The sequence below is a fragment of the Primulina tabacum genome, chromosome 3 (assembly GCF_025594145.1).
Source record: "Primulina tabacum isolate GXHZ01 chromosome 3, ASM2559414v2, whole genome shotgun sequence".
Lineage (NCBI taxonomy): Eukaryota > Viridiplantae > Streptophyta > Magnoliopsida > Lamiales > Gesneriaceae > Primulina > Primulina tabacum.
In genome coordinates, this window is record NC_134552.1 from 8,520,543 (window position 1) to 8,536,273 (window position 15,731).

Here is a 15,731-nt window from a genome sequence, read left to right on the forward strand (position 1 = left end):
AACAAAAAAAATTCAAAATAAATAATTTATTATAAATAAATAAATAATTGAAATAAATTTATAATATCTCAATTAATAATATACCAGAAAATTAAATGATTGTATTGAAAAAAAATACAATCAACATATCGTACAATAATATTTATAACAATGTTATCGTGAGATTTTGTATTGAATTTATTATTAGATTTTGACAAATGAAATTTTGTATCAAACTTTTCATGTTAAAAGAATTTTTGTACAAATTTGAATATACATGTAACATCAGTCAAAAATAATCCAATACCTGCATGCAATGGTGGATAAAGTTTCAAGGTTTTTTTATTGATAGATCGGATATTAATAGAAAATTGAGTAGGTCTTTTGTTGGTTGGTCTGTGAGATCGGTAGATCTTGATATATAATTACAATGAAAAGTATTATTTTTTTATATAAAAATTAATATTTTTGCATGGATCGGGTAAAAACATATCACACAAATTAGTTCGTGAAACAATCTCGTAGACGTTTTGTTTAGAAAATTAAAGTAAGCATCAATCAATTGTTTTAGTTTTTCTTATATTTTTTTTAAAAAAATTAGCCTATTAATAATAGACTTTGGATTTGTAAAACTTTCATATAATATTTTTATCAGTTCTCCCCAATATTTATAAATTTCGTACGCCTATACAACATCGGTTTTTATTTGGTGGAAATACATTTTGTGATTTTATTTTTATATTAAAAAATTGAATAATAATTAATAGTAAATCGGAAAGAAAAGATGAGCTTGGCACTGCTGCAGATTGGTCTGCCGCGCTGAAAGTAGACTTCAGAGGAGCAACCGGAAAGAAAATATGAGCTTGGCACTGCTGCAGAGCTACTCCTCTGCCGAGGAAGATGTAGCAGTAAACGACGAGCTCTGGTTGCAAGACCAAATATCATCCGACGATGATGCAAAAGACTCTGTTCCCAAGAACCGTTCCTACAAACCCTTGTTCGACTCCAATCCGCGGCCTTCTTCCTCCTTGCCGTCCGCTTTCGACGCCTTCTCCGAGGTAAATATCAATGATTCGCGGGTCAAAGTTGGTGACCGATTCCGTTTCTGAAAGCCGGGTCTTACTCAAATTCTTATATTTTTCGTGTTTGGTGGGGGGGAATTATTGGAGATTGCAAGCCCGCCGCAGTTTCTGAACAATAGCGTGGAAGAAGATCTGCAGAAGGGGGTTGTGCAGCAGTGGAGGCATGGTAGAAGGAAAAACCGTAAAGAGAAGAGGCATTTACCATCAGGTGAATTCATATACTTCTTAACAAACCAAAAAATATATTTATTTGTTTTTTTTTTTCTCGGCCTCATGAATCATGCTGTAAACAATGATTTAGAAATTTCTCAGGTGGCGTTTGATTTCCCATTCTTTTGTTTAGTTACTCGCTCGGTAGTTGGACACTGGTCATCTGGCCATTCTGGTGGTATATATGCTATATGGGAGTTAATCAGCTTGTTCTAAAAATGTGACATTTGTGAATCAACCTGATCAATGAGCCATTCTGGTGGTGTATATACTATACTAATTACTAAATGGGTTCTTGCAGGGTTTATAAGGTGTTGCGGGTTAGAGACTGGTTTATAGATGAGTGCCTGCACAATTTTAACACCTTTGACATCCAGTTGAGATATATAGTTTACATGTAATTTAGTTGTTGGTGGTTAGCAAACTGCTGCAAAACCAGGCATTATCCTCGCAGGCCATTAAACATGCTGCTTTTGTACTTCAATATGTTTGTATTTTTGTGCTTCCTTGTTCTTATTTTGTCTACTAAGGTTATTGCAGCGTCATATAATGGCGCAGGTATTTTTCTCTGAACAACAGACTCTATGGTTGGTTTGTTCCTTCATGTTATATTGCCGCTTGTTTCAGTTAATATATTTTTTTACCTTCGCAAATGCACAATAATCTGTACTTGATGAACTTAAACGAAATGAAGAGTCAAAGGAATGTTATTTTTTTCAGAAAATTCTCTGGACAAATTAGAGATTTTAAGAACTATCTCATCCATATAATTCCCTTGTCTCTGACATTCTTTTCTTGAATGTATTGTCACACTTCTGTAATGTTTATTATATGTTGTTAAAAAGGGGTTGTAGTGGAGTCTAAGGCTCAGTTAGTTGGAATCCGAGAGAGAGTGAGAAGCGATGTAGAAAACACAGCCCCCCAAGGCCAATCTGGTGCTACGGGAATGGCGCAAGGTGGGAAACGTGTGGCAACAGTTAGCAATCCCAATGCAGAAGATGCTGCTGAGCTTCTGAGGTATGCCTACTGATACCTCTTCTTGTGAAGATCCCTACTTATCTGTGTAGAATGGATCGAATACACAATACAATCCTATGACACGCCCATAATTGATCAGTAACTTGTAATTTTGTAATAACGGTTTATCATCCTTGAGGTATGCCCAAATCACACAATTAATGTTGCATCTGCCTCCATGATCTTTGAAAATGTTTATGCTGGTATCAGATGACACACCCATAAGTAATCAGTAACTAGTAATTTTGTAATAACGGTTTACCATCCTTGAGGTATGCCGAAACCACACAATTAATGTTGCATCTGCCTCCATGATCTTTGAAAATGTATGCTGGTATCAGAAGACCAAATTTTTTACATTCACTTTCCTCCCAGTGCACAAAAATTTGTACTTTATCTTCTGTCAGTTCATTATACCAAGATAATAAATTGAAATCTAACCCACGATATCTTGTAATTTGGGTTCTTCTTAGGTAGGTTATGTAATTTATGCTTTCGAAATCTAACGCTATTTGCAGTGTCATCTATTTTAGGTTGGTTTGTGTAAGTGATAGATCATTGTGGTTTCAGGATGTGTGTGAAGTGTGGGATTCCAAAAACTTATTCTCATGCAAAGGGAATGATCTGCCCTTTGTGCGGTGACCGTCCTCCCACAGATTCAGATAAAGAGCCTGTTAAGAAGAAAGGATCGATCATTAAAGACAAGGAGAAGAGTAAAAGGATGAGAGGGCAATCTTCGCATGCATCATGGAAAAGTGAGACCGAGATGCATCTCAGACAGCAGTTTGATTAGCTAATAAAATTATGGTTGGATGCAGTTGTCGTGTTAATCTAGTTCGGAAGGTCAAACTTTGTAGAACTATTGAACTTATGTTGCTGATTGAAAAAACTTCTTGTGGAAGATCATGCTGTATTGTGTAACTTGGGAATATCTTTTTTTTTTTTTAACTAAGAAGAGCAAACAAGATATCCGCAAGTATGAAAAGGATACAAAACAATCTAAATCCATCATCATCCAATAAAACTCTAGTCCCTAACTGAAATCGATAAATGATTAAGATCTGAAAGTTTTCTAGTCCAAACTGTTGCCCTGAATCTGAAATTTTCCCAACAGTCGATAGCCGATTCCAATAAATTGTCAAATATTTCACTCCCGTCATATGGACCGAAAAATACAATAGACTACGACACTCCAAAAAATATGCTCCAAAAAGTACGACCTCTCATGCCAAGATGACAATCAGTGATTAAAGCAAACACATCATGCGCTTCTTGATTAGCATAGTTGTTTTCGGGTTCTGATTTCCCGTGGCGGTTTTATCCCAAGTTTCACGTTTACAGCTTACTTTGTCGTACGATGCATTCAAATTTCCATTGCGCGAACAGTGTGGGACTAGTTTCTTGTACCCACATATACACAATAGGCGTATTGTGTTCTCACAAAATATGAGTTAATTATCTTTTAAGAATTAATTTAATACAGCAACATTCAAATCTTGTAAATTACTTAATGAAAATTAATATTTAAATAAACTACGAAGTATTTTAAAATTTAAAATATAGTTTAGGTGTAATACGTAAGCTATCAATTTTGAGAAAGGGTGAAAATTTGAATGATTCAAATGTTTATAAAAAATAATTCAAGAAATCACCAACAAATGCAATAACTCAGGTACCAATTATCAGGAATAATCAAAGCTTTTGTGATTTACACAGCTTATCATGCAAACCGATACAAGGATGCGCACCAGGTTAGACTGATAACCATAAACAAAATTTACACAACATCAGCGATATGAGACAATGCGGCATATCGAGCTCCGGAGAACACAACACTTTCGGAGGGACTTCAACATTCAATGCCTTGGTTTTTTGTTTTAGCTGATGTTTCTTCCTGAACGACCAAGTTATCGACCATTGCAGGTTGACTAGTGATGGACCCATGAACCTGGTCGGGACATGATAAGTCGAGATAATGTGATAAATGATTGCTGATTTAGTTAGATGCAAGGTAAGATCCAAAGCATAGTGGCAGACTAGGATTTAAGTAAGAGGGGGGACTCAATGAATCAAAACTTGCATTTAATAAAAAATATTATGAAATATTGTAACTTTTGTCATTTGAAAGGGAGATGACTGTCCCTATTATCCCCACAATGGATCCGTCACTTCCAGTGCATCAAACGCTTACCATTCTTGGTAACTTGAAAGGCGAAGAATCAACGGCAGGCACTGCAGATGTGTCTGAAGGTCTGTGAAAGAGCAAGTGTGCTATTGAGCGGTCTAAGGGGTTTGTATCAGTTTCCATGTCCATAAATCCGGCACACCTAAACAGGAAGTCGAAATAGAAAATTAATAGTTGGATGTTTAACAGTTGGCAAACTGCATCAAAGTTTGCAGCTTGTCCAGAGATTATGTTTCCTGATTCCTTGAAACTTAATAAACGGTATTCACTTAGTTGGAATAATATTTAGCATAATATCACTTCCAATTGATGTTTAGCTAAAAAAGACAGGTCTGAAATCCAGGATAGATAACATACTTGATTCCATCAGCTATGGATGTTCCGCTGGCATCTCTTCCACCTCCACAGCCACCATTCTGGTTTGTGTGGTCATGCCTTTGTTCAGCACTCCGAGCCAAACGATACAAACTATCCCTTATGCATAACTTGGTTCTCAAATCCAACTAAATCAAGAATGTCAACCGCATATAACTTCAAGATAGTTTAGATGGGAAAAAGAACAAAGCAGTATTATACTCTTGTTGGTTTGTATAAGCATACTTGAACTTTTGCATCATAAGTTACAATGACACATTAATACACAAAATGACATTTCTATTTCTATTCTGCCAGAGTATTGTAGCATAATCCAATACAATGAGGGAGTAGATGTATGAACGGGGTGGATTTTACTTAACCAAGTAGCCATGTTCAAAAAAAAATGTTCTGGTGCATTTGCAGAGAGCCCCATAAAAATCCCTTTCTATTCATTCCTCTCAAAATCACTCATACTTACTTCAATATTACTAGCAAATGATACAAATATGTCTATGCCGGAATAAATGCGTTAGCACAGGCTATTTCTCCAAAGACTCCTGAGCTACTGGGGGATGCATAAGAGAGATGTATATGGCGAGGCAATAAAAAGTATACTTTCTGGTTGTAGAGCCAAGGAAGTATGAGAAAATGAGCTTGAATGTAAAACCCAGTCCTGTGTTTATAAGACGAGAACTGCTCAAGCTATTTTAAACTGCGCCTTCATGAAAATTAAGGATGTAAGGACACATAAATGACTAGAATCCAATGCAGCTCATAATCAGTTGTGCAATTATATCTGCCGAATATCGGTAGGCATCTTAACGGTAAATGCCATGCAGGCCCTCCCCACAAGAAAATTAATTGAGTCGAGTATTATATGATCAAAATCTATGGAGCTAAATGAAAGGTTAGAAGGAAATAAAGAATATATGGACTCAAAGACAAGTTTCACTTAAAGGAATATGACTTAAAAATGTAATGCACATCTTTGTAGATGAAATAATTTTTCACTCAATAAAAAAACTGGAATAAGAGTGGCACGTTCCTTATAAGTCATCAAGCCCAAAATCAAAAGGTGAGTTAATACCTGTTCCATTACAAGCTGAAGTTGGCGCAAAATAGCAGCTTCAAGTGAAATATCATCCGAACCGAAACTCCTAATCGAGCTTTCATGCACATTTGATGAATCCAATCCTGCAGGAATTACTGCTGACTCCTCAACATGACTATAATTCTCAAACTTGACTCAATAAAGGTAAACAATTCTATCGAGTCAGAATCGGCAAGACCTGAAAATTTGGACATGCAATTTTAAAAGTCTTGATGAAAGATCGACTACCTTGAAGATTATGTAGTTTTTCTTTAGTTTCACCCCCTTCAGTGGCAGACACGTGAAATAAAGGATGAAAACCCTCCAATGTTTGCAACTGATTGGAAGCATGGGCTGATTCCCTTGGCGAAGGATATGTCAAGTCCATTTCGGATTTGATAAAGAATGGTGTTGGCTGATCAGAAATTTGATCGGGCAAATGGCTGCTGTCTGAATGAACAAAATCAGTGTTCTGCAAATAATTACAGAAATGTGGACCCACAGTTTGGTCTTGCTGTTGATTATAAACAGAAGGGAAAAGTGGATAAGTAATAGCCCCAGGATTTGACCGGTCACTAATGTAATTGAAACTACAAGTTCCAAAATAATGTTTTTTTCTTTTTCCCTCCAACTGGATGGGGAGCGGGAGCTTTGACTGTTTCTTGTGCTCCTTAATCTGTAGAACATATAAAATACAAATGATGTACTTATTTATCATCATGTGTGGCAAACTCTGACTAGCCATTGACCTTCTTCCAACTTAGACAAGTTTAAATAGAACGCAAAGCTATACAGAGGCCCAACTTACATGATTTTTATTAAATAGCTCTTTCATCATTCAAGGGAAGATTTCACAGTAGAGATTAAAACCATAATCTATCTCACTTACCGTTCCACCAATTCCAGTTTTGGCATGGCTGCCGGCTGAATTTTTTGCCTGAATTTTACCCTTGATTCCCATTCCCTGTAAAAATTTCTAAGTGGTGTATATTGATTCAAGAAAAGAATAGTAATTTAATATATATGTGTGCTTACCCGTTCTTCACTGATGAGCCTATCTTTGCTATCAGTTATTGCAGATCCATTCGCAGAAGACATGTAAGAATCGGATTTCTCTGTGGGCATTGAACTCTCTTTGAACCTTACCGATGAGCTAGCCATGGCAGAATCGTCACGAGAGTACCTCTTCAAGGAATAACTATTTTTTGAAATGTCTTCAACTGCATTTGACTCGAGACTTGGAAACTTAAAATCTGACTTTAGCATATCTCCAGGCATTCCAATATCATCTGCCAATGATAACCAACGCAACTCATCTTCTTTACTGGACACAACTCCAAATGTGGAATCACAACTTCTGAAAGACACCGCGGTTTTGTTCAGAATGATAGTTATGACACTACGCCCAACTTAAAAAAAGATAATTCAGAACTCACCTAAACATAGTGTCAACATCCTCGAAGTTCCCTATTTCTGGCCAACCATAATATAAGAAATCACTGGGATCTTTTTCCTCGGCATTCTCGAAGAAATCAATATCTTCGCTTGTTTGAGTTATGTCGTCAAGTGGATAACTAAACGAATTTTTATCAACTACAGTGATCTTATCACTGAGAATGATATCATTCTCACAGATCTCACTACCATTGGAATCTGAGTTATTATTTTTGAAGCCAGATAAACTAGAATTCTCAGAAACTAAGCTTGATACTTCTTTTACTGAATTGCTGTCAGATGGAGTAGGAAATCCACTCTTGGGTGCGGGAGACCATGAATCTTGCTCCAAGATCATGTTTCTTGGATCACTCAGAGTTGAAAATTTCCCTTGTTCTTTTCCCTGACCAGCACATCTAAGAGCAGATTGATCTCCAGCACAATTAGATGTAGAATTTCCTTTGAACCGAGGTTTTCGGCAGCTTTCAGCCAAAACAGAAGGATCGTCAACCCTATTAGAACCAGGGTGGGGTACTATATGATCTTCACTCTGGCAAAACTCATCCCAATCTATATCTTCTAACTGTAGATGCAGTGACAGAATTTTAGCTGTAATAACTGTGAGGGATACTTCATTAAAATGAGTAAGAAATAAATATACTTGGAAGATGCAATATACACAATTATAATGTTTAATTTATTTGTTCCTCTCTATAAAGTAATAGACGAGTCTGACATTCCTCTACCGTGGCCAGGAGGAAACCTACCTCGTACATGCACAAGTCTGACATTCCTTGAAGTATTAGCCTGCACCAAAACTAAATCCTTCCTTCACCTCCATTTTGTAGTCCATCGAAGAAACAATTGAACTATAAGTCAGAACAATTGTGAAGCTAATCATTAAGGTCAACTTTACTGCTGTATTAATTTCCATATCATCCAATTAGAATAGGATTAAACTTGCTGATAAAAATACAATATCGTTATAAGACCGAATTAATTCATTCTTCCGAGGCTTGTCCCCGGAGAAGTTTTTTCGTTCAAGAAAAAGAACAAGATAAATTCTCTGTCACGTATCATTGGTAAAATATATAGGTCAGACTCAACTATCAGTAAAAGGCTTTGCCAACTTTAGCTTTATGCAGTAGTGAAAGATAAGAATTGGTGAAAAATTTGTTGCTAGAAATACAGCAGAATTTTGAATCAGTCGATAAAAAGTATAAAGAACTCGATAAGGCTTAAATATCCCCAATTTTTTATTTCTCAACGATCAAACAAAATTTACTCGGAGATGGAATCGATCTTATTACCGGAGGTTCGAGACGATTAAAAATCTAGTTACAGCAATAAATCAATAATAGTTAAAAATGGTATCTATAACTGAGATCCGCCGAAAAAATAATTAAATATCCGGAAATCTCACCGAGAAATCAAGAGAACTCAGCAAAATCGAAAAATCCACCAGAACTGGAAACTTGACTAAACAAATATCATCAGCGAGAAACCCAATATTCGATTCTTCCTAGGAAAAATTCAGGAGATTCTAAAAGATAGTTCAAACCATCCAAAGCCCCAAACAGCAAAGAAATCCTGTCAAATCAACAAACCACAAAAAACAGCTAAAACTTTTACCTTCAACCACTCACGAACAAAAGGTCGCCCGAAACCCACCTGGAAATCGCCAAATCGAAAAATTCTCCGAAAACGAAACTTAACTAGAGTAATCACCAGTACAAACTCCAAATCCGATTCTTCGCAAAGCACAGAATTCAGGTGCAAAGATCTTTTGGGGAACATTTTTATGGAAAATGAATAAATGAATTTTGAGTCACGGAAGTTCCGACACGTGGCAAGTGTCGGTACAGTAGTGCTGATTTCGTGGTGGAGAAGAGCAGGGGGTCGGGGGACGATCTATTAGTGGAATGTGATTGGTCCACGTGTTATCTGGTTTAGGATGTCGGGTGTGGAAGGGTAAAATTCCAATCAGGCTGCTATTGCCCACATTTTAAAGAAAATTATAATTTGGAAAAAAAAATTAACACTATTAAAAAATTGAATTTCATCTATAGAATTTAGCATAAAATATTTGTGTGATGTCTGTCCATTTTAAAATTATATTGAACAAGTTTTTAATGCAATGACCGAAATCATGCTTGCATAAATACAAAAAATTCGAAACATACATTTTGTAAAATCAACTCATTGCTGAATAAAATAACTGCAGTTAAAATTATGAAACGAGCAACCAACCTAAAGAATTACCGTTTAAAAACATAAAACGTCAAGCGTATTAAAATCTGTCAAAACCCTCAACAAAATAAAAACATCAACCACTTAAAAAAAAACTGTTTAAACGTATCCCTGTAAAATCATATTCTTGCGAAAGAATACAAGGTTATCGGGTTAACGTGTGCCACCAGCTCCATCCGTTCAGTCATCATCACCTCCAGTATCTTGATCAAAATGATCACCTTCATCATTCACCTAGTGAGTCTAAAGACTCAACACACATATGACGTTAATAGCAAGTACATATACATAACATGCAACAGTGAAAAATATTGTAATCAACATACATTTCATGAGCATAAACGTAAACATGTCGTATAATAGCATAACATGTCGAAACATGTCTCATCATATCATCATATATGTATACATTTTCTTTCATTGAATTCAGTTCATTGGTTGTAACTTTCGTATCAGCTATATTTAATGGATCCATCTACGTATAACAGTGGTACCCGATGATTGTCGGATATCAGCGACAGTATTACTCATCAACTGTTCTTAGGCCTCATCATCATCGTATACATATATCTTCAGTCACAATCATCTCTCATCCTTAAAAAGTATCATTATTTTCGTCAGTTATAAAAATCATGCATATACGTAATTTTTCTTTAAAACCAATTATGCAACGTATTTTTCATAATTCATACATGCTCGTGATACAAAAACATTTAAAACATGACAAATTTGTGCTTAGGACGCTGACAGGACAAAAATCTCGACTCGGATGTAAGATGGTCATTTTGCCCCTGGAACCCAAAATGACCGTTTTACCCTTCGACCTCAAAATTTCCACCCAAACCTTACCAAACTCTTTAAAACATATTTATGAGCATTTCATAGACGTAAACTCGAGCCCATATCAAAACTTATATGTTTCGTTGTAAAACTTGGACAGAGGTCCTGGTTTTAACCTGAATCAACCTGAAACTCAACCAAACATTTCTCAACTTAAACTATGACTTGAAACTACTCGACCAACCCCTAAACCACTCGTTTCCGACCCCTTAGGATCTACGAACCATGCCTGGAAGTTGCTGGAAATTTCCAGTGCGCACAAGTCGTAACCCTAGTTGCATCAACCTGCATTTTATCGATCCTAGCCTAAAAATAGACGTGTCCAGCCCTCAACCCGACACCTTAGGACTAAGACCGACCACTTAGGACCCTCAATGGACTACCCCAACCACGCCAACAACACCAAGCATGCACAAGGCTCGGCTTTCCAAGGAAACCCTAGCCATCACAACACAAAACCGCACGGCCCCCATCCCAACCAACCACAACCTGACTCCAGGCCCTTGAAATCATGACTTCCAACATATACAACCCTTAAAAATGCAACCATGGCAGCCCCTTACATCAAAGCCAAGAAAAACGTGAGTTATATATGAAACATTGCATAATTCATGTCAAAACTTTGCGAAAAATATGCTACATGATAGAACCAAAAATTTATCATGCAACTACATATACATAAGCGTATAAATGGTGTAAATAATGAGAAAAAGAGATACAAGGCGTGCCTTAACGTTTATACGCTCGAAAACTTTAAAATAGTCGCGTAGGACGTGCACCAGAGATACGGGGGGAAGTTTTCTTGAAAACCTTTGAATAATTAGAGAGGAGCTTGAAGGAGGCTGCTGCTAACGTGAGAATTACTGCTGGAAAACTGAAGGGGGCAGCCAACTCAATATAAAATAGTTTTAGGGTTTTGTTAATTAAGTTTAAGCCATAAAATAATACACTAATGGACCATTAATTAAAAATTAAAGGGTTAAAAGGGTTTTGGGGCCATTAAGCACTAAAATAAACCATCATGCCCGATAACACTCTCAAAAAATATTTCGTTTAGGTACGTTTTTGAAAATATTGTCCGAACTATCAAAAAGTCATCCGAATCGTTAAAATTTGCGTGCCAGCTAAAAAAATAACATGGCGGGTGAAAATACCCAACCAAGGCCCATTTTTCAAAAATCATACTTCAAAACATCTCATATTAAATAATTAAAAATAATTATTCAATAAAATTATTTTTCCTGAATATCCCCGGTCTCCGTTCATCGTTCGAGCGCGAAATGCAACTTAAAAACCTAATGCATGAAACTTTTAAAAAAACCATGAATTAAAACACAAATTCATGAAATAAACATGCATTTAATGCACTAAAAAATTTAATAAAATGCAAAATAAATTTAATAACTTGCATGTATGTAGTTTACGTGGACCTTCAAATTTTCGTGACGTTACAATTTTAAAATATTAATTTATTAAAACAAAATATTAAATTAATGTTTTATGGTTTAGGATTTTGTGAAGCATATTTTTTAGGAATAAATTTGCAACAATGTTTATCAAAAGGTCATGTTGCTATTACTATATTTTTAAAATAGCGAAAACTATATTACTTTTTTTTTTAGTACAGACTATATTAATAGAAAACCACCATAAAATGGTATTGGGAATTTATTACAGGGGGGATGTATTTGAAAGGGATTTAAAAACTAGGTTATAGTTGAATTGATGAATTCGATTTTGAGAATAATTTGAATGACGGATTTCAATTGATACACATTTTGGCTGTATTTATAATCAGTCACAATTATTATCTAAATTACATAATATTAGATATGCATATACGAGGAAAATCATATTTTGAGTCTTATAATAACATTTCTATTTTTACCCCATGTAGTCCCCTAGCTTTTGGAATAGATATATGAGGAAAATCATTTTTTGAGTCTCATAATTTGTTTTTTGTTTTTTATTTTTGTTACGGTTATTAGTTAATTAATTTGTACTTTTGTCACAACTATCTTCGGAATGCCAGCGTAGCTCTAAAAAATGTGACGTGTCAACAAAAATAGTTGATGCGGCGTTAGAATTTATCGACGTATTAGATTTTATGTCAGAACTTCGTTGAAAAATGATTAAAACCGAAAAAATGAAAGTTAGCCGACTGAGACATGATTTGGTTTGTAAGCCGAGATTACTGAATGAATAGTAATTTATTGATTTCAAAACCATGATTAAGATTTTTAATATGCTATGATAAAATAATTTTTGTTTAGTAAATTTTTTAGGGATATGATTCTAATAAATTTACATTATGATGAATATAATACACTTTGTTATGGATCACTATGGTCCGTGGTTGTGTCGTACAATGATATTTGTGACCAATGTAATATCCATCTCTAATAAAAATTAATTAAAATGAAAAACAGGTAAAAATATACGACAAAAACATGTGTGAGACGGTCTCACGGATCGTATTTTGTCAGACGAATATCTTATTTAGGTTATTCATGAAAAATATTACTTTTTATGTTAAGATTATTACTTTTTATTGTGAATTTCGATAGGATTGACCTGTGTCACAGATAAAGATTCGTGAGATCGTCTCACAAGAGACATAATCAAAACACACTTACATTTATTATAATAATAATAATAATAATAATAATAATAATAAAATAGTTGAGGATTTATATAAAATAAAATGACACGAACGAAACAAAAACTCAGGAGGAAAAACGGCAATGGAGGGGAGAGAGAAGGATAAGGGGAAAGGAGGCGAAAGATGGACGACTGCGATAAGCAATCTCGCGGAGATGTCATCAAATCTCGACTCTCTGCAGAAGCTACTCATGAAGAAATCTGTTTATGGTGACGATGAAACCTTCGCCAAAGCCTCCCTCTCCTCCGAACAAGCTCGAAATATCAAGGTCGCGTTACTGCTTATTAATTGTTTTGATTGATCTTACAGTATTTCAGCTCAATTGAACTTTGCTTTCGTGTTTCAATCGATTTTGGTTTTATTTTGTTTTACGAGGTTTTATTGAATTGTGTTGATGGCCGATTGCTCCTGTAATTGGGGTTTATGTGTATGTTGGTTTCAAGTTACTTGACGCTTACTGAATTGTTGGGGTTTGGTACTTCGTTTTGGAATTTTCGAGATAACATTCGTGGGTGGAGCGGTATCCGAGGATTTAATGGAGTAGAGTTCGGAGATTTGAGATGGCATAACCTATACTTTCAGAAAATAATCACAAATAATTCATTTTATATTTTTGTCATTTGAGGGGTGTCCGCCAATGCTCTCCATGAAGATGCTTTCTATGGCTTCACAGATGTTTATTAAATCTGGGATTATTCCCTTTTGTGTTTCATCTGGGGACACCGTAGATAGCCATTACCTTAGAGTTTCCAATTGGAAGCACTGCCGCACTTGTCACGTTATTTTTCAGCTTACTATAATTTATATTTTTTTAACGAGGTCTACCGGATTTGTTCATCTAACATAGTAAATACAAGCTTAAACAATGATGTTAGTTTCCAGCTAGTGCATGCTGCTGGTAACCATATTATAATCATGTTATATTTCAAATAAGGTAGACCCTTTGACGAATGCTTCTATATCTAGAATGTGGTTGATGTTTGGGTCTAGAGAGGGACAAGCTTGTGAGCACACTTTTGTTTGATAGATGCACCTTTTGTTTTTTTGTGGGCATAGTATCATATATTAACCATGGATTAACGCGTGTGAGATTCTCCTTGATGGGTTTTGCAAGCAACTGCTATGCATTTGTTTTTTTCCTATGAAAATGCCTAACCCGAGTTTCTTATAAATCCACTAAGCCTTTAACACTTGTTCCATGATCCGATGTGGTGCATGGTTATATCAAATAGATGTTTATAAAATTCTGTTACAATAAATGACGGACATAACAAAACCATGCACTTAAAACCTCTTCTATTGTCATGTAATGAATTTCCTATTTGTACATGTGCATGGGATTGTTGTCAGTTTGTCTGAGAAGATTCTTGTTCTCAATTGACTGGACATTTTTTAAAATGAAAGGGCTGATTCACACTGAAATTTGCAACTAATAGTTGTATATCAAAATGATGTATATTGACCCATTGGAGGACTGTTGAACGATTGCTTGATGCAGATTTTCGAGTTACTGTAGGTTCTCGAGCAAAGAGTAGAGACCTTAGAAAGGGAACTTGATGCTTCCATTTCAGCTGCTGCTCGGGCACGTATGGAAAAGCGTCATGCTGAGGCAGCACAAAAAGCTACCGAAATACGTGAACAAGATATTACAAAAGAACTTGAAAACACTACAAGTATGCTTCTTTATCTCCTTCATTATGACTACAGAGAGAATCCTTTTATGCAATTCTTTATTGTTGATATTCTGTGTCAACGGTCTACTCGATAGATTTTTGGTCGGCAGAGAAAAATTGAATTCTGTTCGAGGATTTTATGCAAGATAAAGATAATGATTTCAACGTCATCAGGTGTATTATTTTTGGTCTAAAATAGCATCAAGGATAATTAGAAAAAGGCGCTATTTGGGCTGTTGTAAATTGGACATGTAAACGACACAGATTCTTTTTGTTTTCTGTTATGCAAACTTAGATCGTCTTATTTTCCTATTTTCCTTTAGGCATTGCCTGAGAAATGATGCAATGCTACCCTAGAGATCAGAAAAAATCTGTGTCAATCTTCGTATTTGCCTTCACTGCTTTCTGCATTATTTGGTTCTGTTCTGTTGCAGAGGTATTCGAACTGCACATGGAAGAGCTGCGCGTGAAGCAAGAAGAGATATTAAAGAGAGATAAAGAGATCAAACTTCTAGAGGCCAAAATCCGAACTCTTGGAGGCAGGGAATCACATCCAAGGAACAGCTGAGCCTGCCTAGTCACGTAAAAAGAAATTTGTGTACGTACGCATATGGGAGTTTAATGAAAGGATTCATCAAAGAAACGGTTCATTCGATGCTAACCCAGGATAAACATGTGCTCCCCAGGGGGTTTATTCCAGAATCCAAGTGTGTAGTGTCAATCTTTTAAAGTTCACATTCACACATATCCATCCATATGTTCAGACATTGTTTTAAATATAAAATGTAATATGGCTGACTCAGTAAATTATTAGAATAAACAACAAGTATATTCTTGAATACAATTTTTCGAAATAATGACATCGATCACAAGTCATAGAAACGATTTTTTTTTTTTACCAAAAATATCTTCTCCATTTTTTTATTATTAAAAACCAATAACAGTAGAGAAG

General features: G+C 35.5%; 3 protein-coding genes and 1 long non-coding RNA gene across 11 annotated transcripts; 3 read left to right on the plus strand and 1 right to left on the minus strand.

Moving 5' to 3' along the window:
• Nucleotides 1-758: 758 nt before the first annotated feature.
• On the plus strand, nt 759-3,189 carry LOC142539928 (uncharacterized). The gene is made up of 4 exons (XM_075645694.1): nt 759-1,037; nt 1,149-1,269; nt 2,117-2,288; nt 2,859-3,189. Exons 1-4 carry the CDS (start codon nt 837-839, stop codon nt 3,079-3,081), a joined length of 717 nt encoding a protein of 238 aa, XP_075501809.1. The 5' UTR covers nt 759-836; the 3' UTR covers nt 3,082-3,189.
• A 745-nt stretch (nt 3,190-3,934) lies between these two features.
• LOC142539929 (protein LNK1-like) lies at nt 3,935-9,204 on the minus strand. Of its 8 annotated transcripts, none has more exons than XM_075645697.1 (11): nt 9,026-9,204; nt 8,778-8,944; nt 8,122-8,189; nt 7,357-7,937; nt 6,956-7,277; nt 6,810-6,884; nt 6,170-6,596; nt 5,918-6,036; nt 4,831-4,976; nt 4,480-4,615; nt 3,935-4,236 (listed from the first exon to the last, which is right to left on the minus strand). In XM_075645697.1, the coding sequence occupies exons 3-11, from the start codon at nt 8,143-8,145 to the stop codon at nt 4,138-4,140; spliced, it is 1,929 nt and encodes a 642-aa protein (XP_075501812.1). In that variant the 5' UTR covers nt 8,146-8,189; nt 8,778-8,944; nt 9,026-9,204; the 3' UTR covers nt 3,935-4,137. The 8 variants fall into 8 exon arrangements, with proteins under 8 accessions (XP_075501812.1, XP_075501814.1, XP_075501817.1 ...); XM_075645699.1 differs by having other exon boundaries at nt 8,778-8,876; nt 8,987-9,204; XM_075645702.1 differs by having other exon boundaries at nt 7,357-7,972; nt 9,026-9,202.
• A 3,942-nt stretch (nt 9,205-13,146) lies between these two features.
• On the plus strand, nt 13,147-15,514 carry LOC142539931 (uncharacterized). The gene is made up of 3 exons (XM_075645703.1): nt 13,147-13,374; nt 14,623-14,779; nt 15,214-15,514. Exons 1-3 carry the CDS (start codon nt 13,189-13,191, stop codon nt 15,345-15,347), a joined length of 477 nt encoding a protein of 158 aa, XP_075501818.1. The 5' UTR covers nt 13,147-13,188; the 3' UTR covers nt 15,348-15,514.
• LOC142539932 (uncharacterized) lies at nt 13,381-14,280 on the plus strand. Its single transcript, XR_012818994.1, has 2 exons — nt 13,381-13,980; nt 14,134-14,280. It is a non-coding gene; the product is annotated as an uncharacterized LOC142539932 (long non-coding RNA).
• Nucleotides 15,515-15,731: the final 217 nt, after the last annotated feature.

Excerpts from the sequence above, each read along its gene's own strand:
- LOC142539928 (XM_075645694.1), top strand. The coding sequence starts at position 837 with ATGAGCTTGGCACTGCTGCAGAGCTACTCCTCTGCCGAGGAAGATGTA. Across the intron at positions 1,038-1,148 it reads CTTTCGACGCCTTCTCCGAG|ATTGCAAGCCCGCCGCAGTT; the intron begins GTAAATATCAAT and ends GAATTATTGGAG. Across the intron at positions 1,270-2,116 it reads GAAGAGGCATTTACCATCAG|GGGTTGTAGTGGAGTCTAAG; the intron begins GTGAATTCATAT and ends GTTGTTAAAAAG.
- LOC142539929 (XM_075645697.1), bottom strand. The coding sequence starts at position 8,145 with ATGTCAGACTTGTGCATGTACGAG. Across the intron at positions 6,885-6,955 it reads GGCTCATCAGTGAAGAACGG|GGAATGGGAATCAAGGGTAA; the intron begins GTAAGCACACAT and ends AAATTTTTACAG. Across the intron at positions 4,977-5,917 it reads TTCAGCTTGTAATGGAACAG|TTGGATTTGAGAACCAAGTT; the intron begins GTATTAACTCAC and ends TTCTTGATTTAG.
- LOC142539931 (XM_075645703.1), top strand. The coding sequence starts at position 13,189 with ATGGAGGGGAGAGAGAAGGATAAGGGGAAAGGAGGCGAAAGATGGACG. Across the intron at positions 13,375-14,622 it reads AACAAGCTCGAAATATCAAG|GTTCTCGAGCAAAGAGTAGA; the intron begins GTCGCGTTACTG and ends GAGTTACTGTAG. Across the intron at positions 14,780-15,213 it reads AGAACTTGAAAACACTACAA|AGGTATTCGAACTGCACATG; the intron begins GTATGCTTCTTT and ends GTTCTGTTGCAG.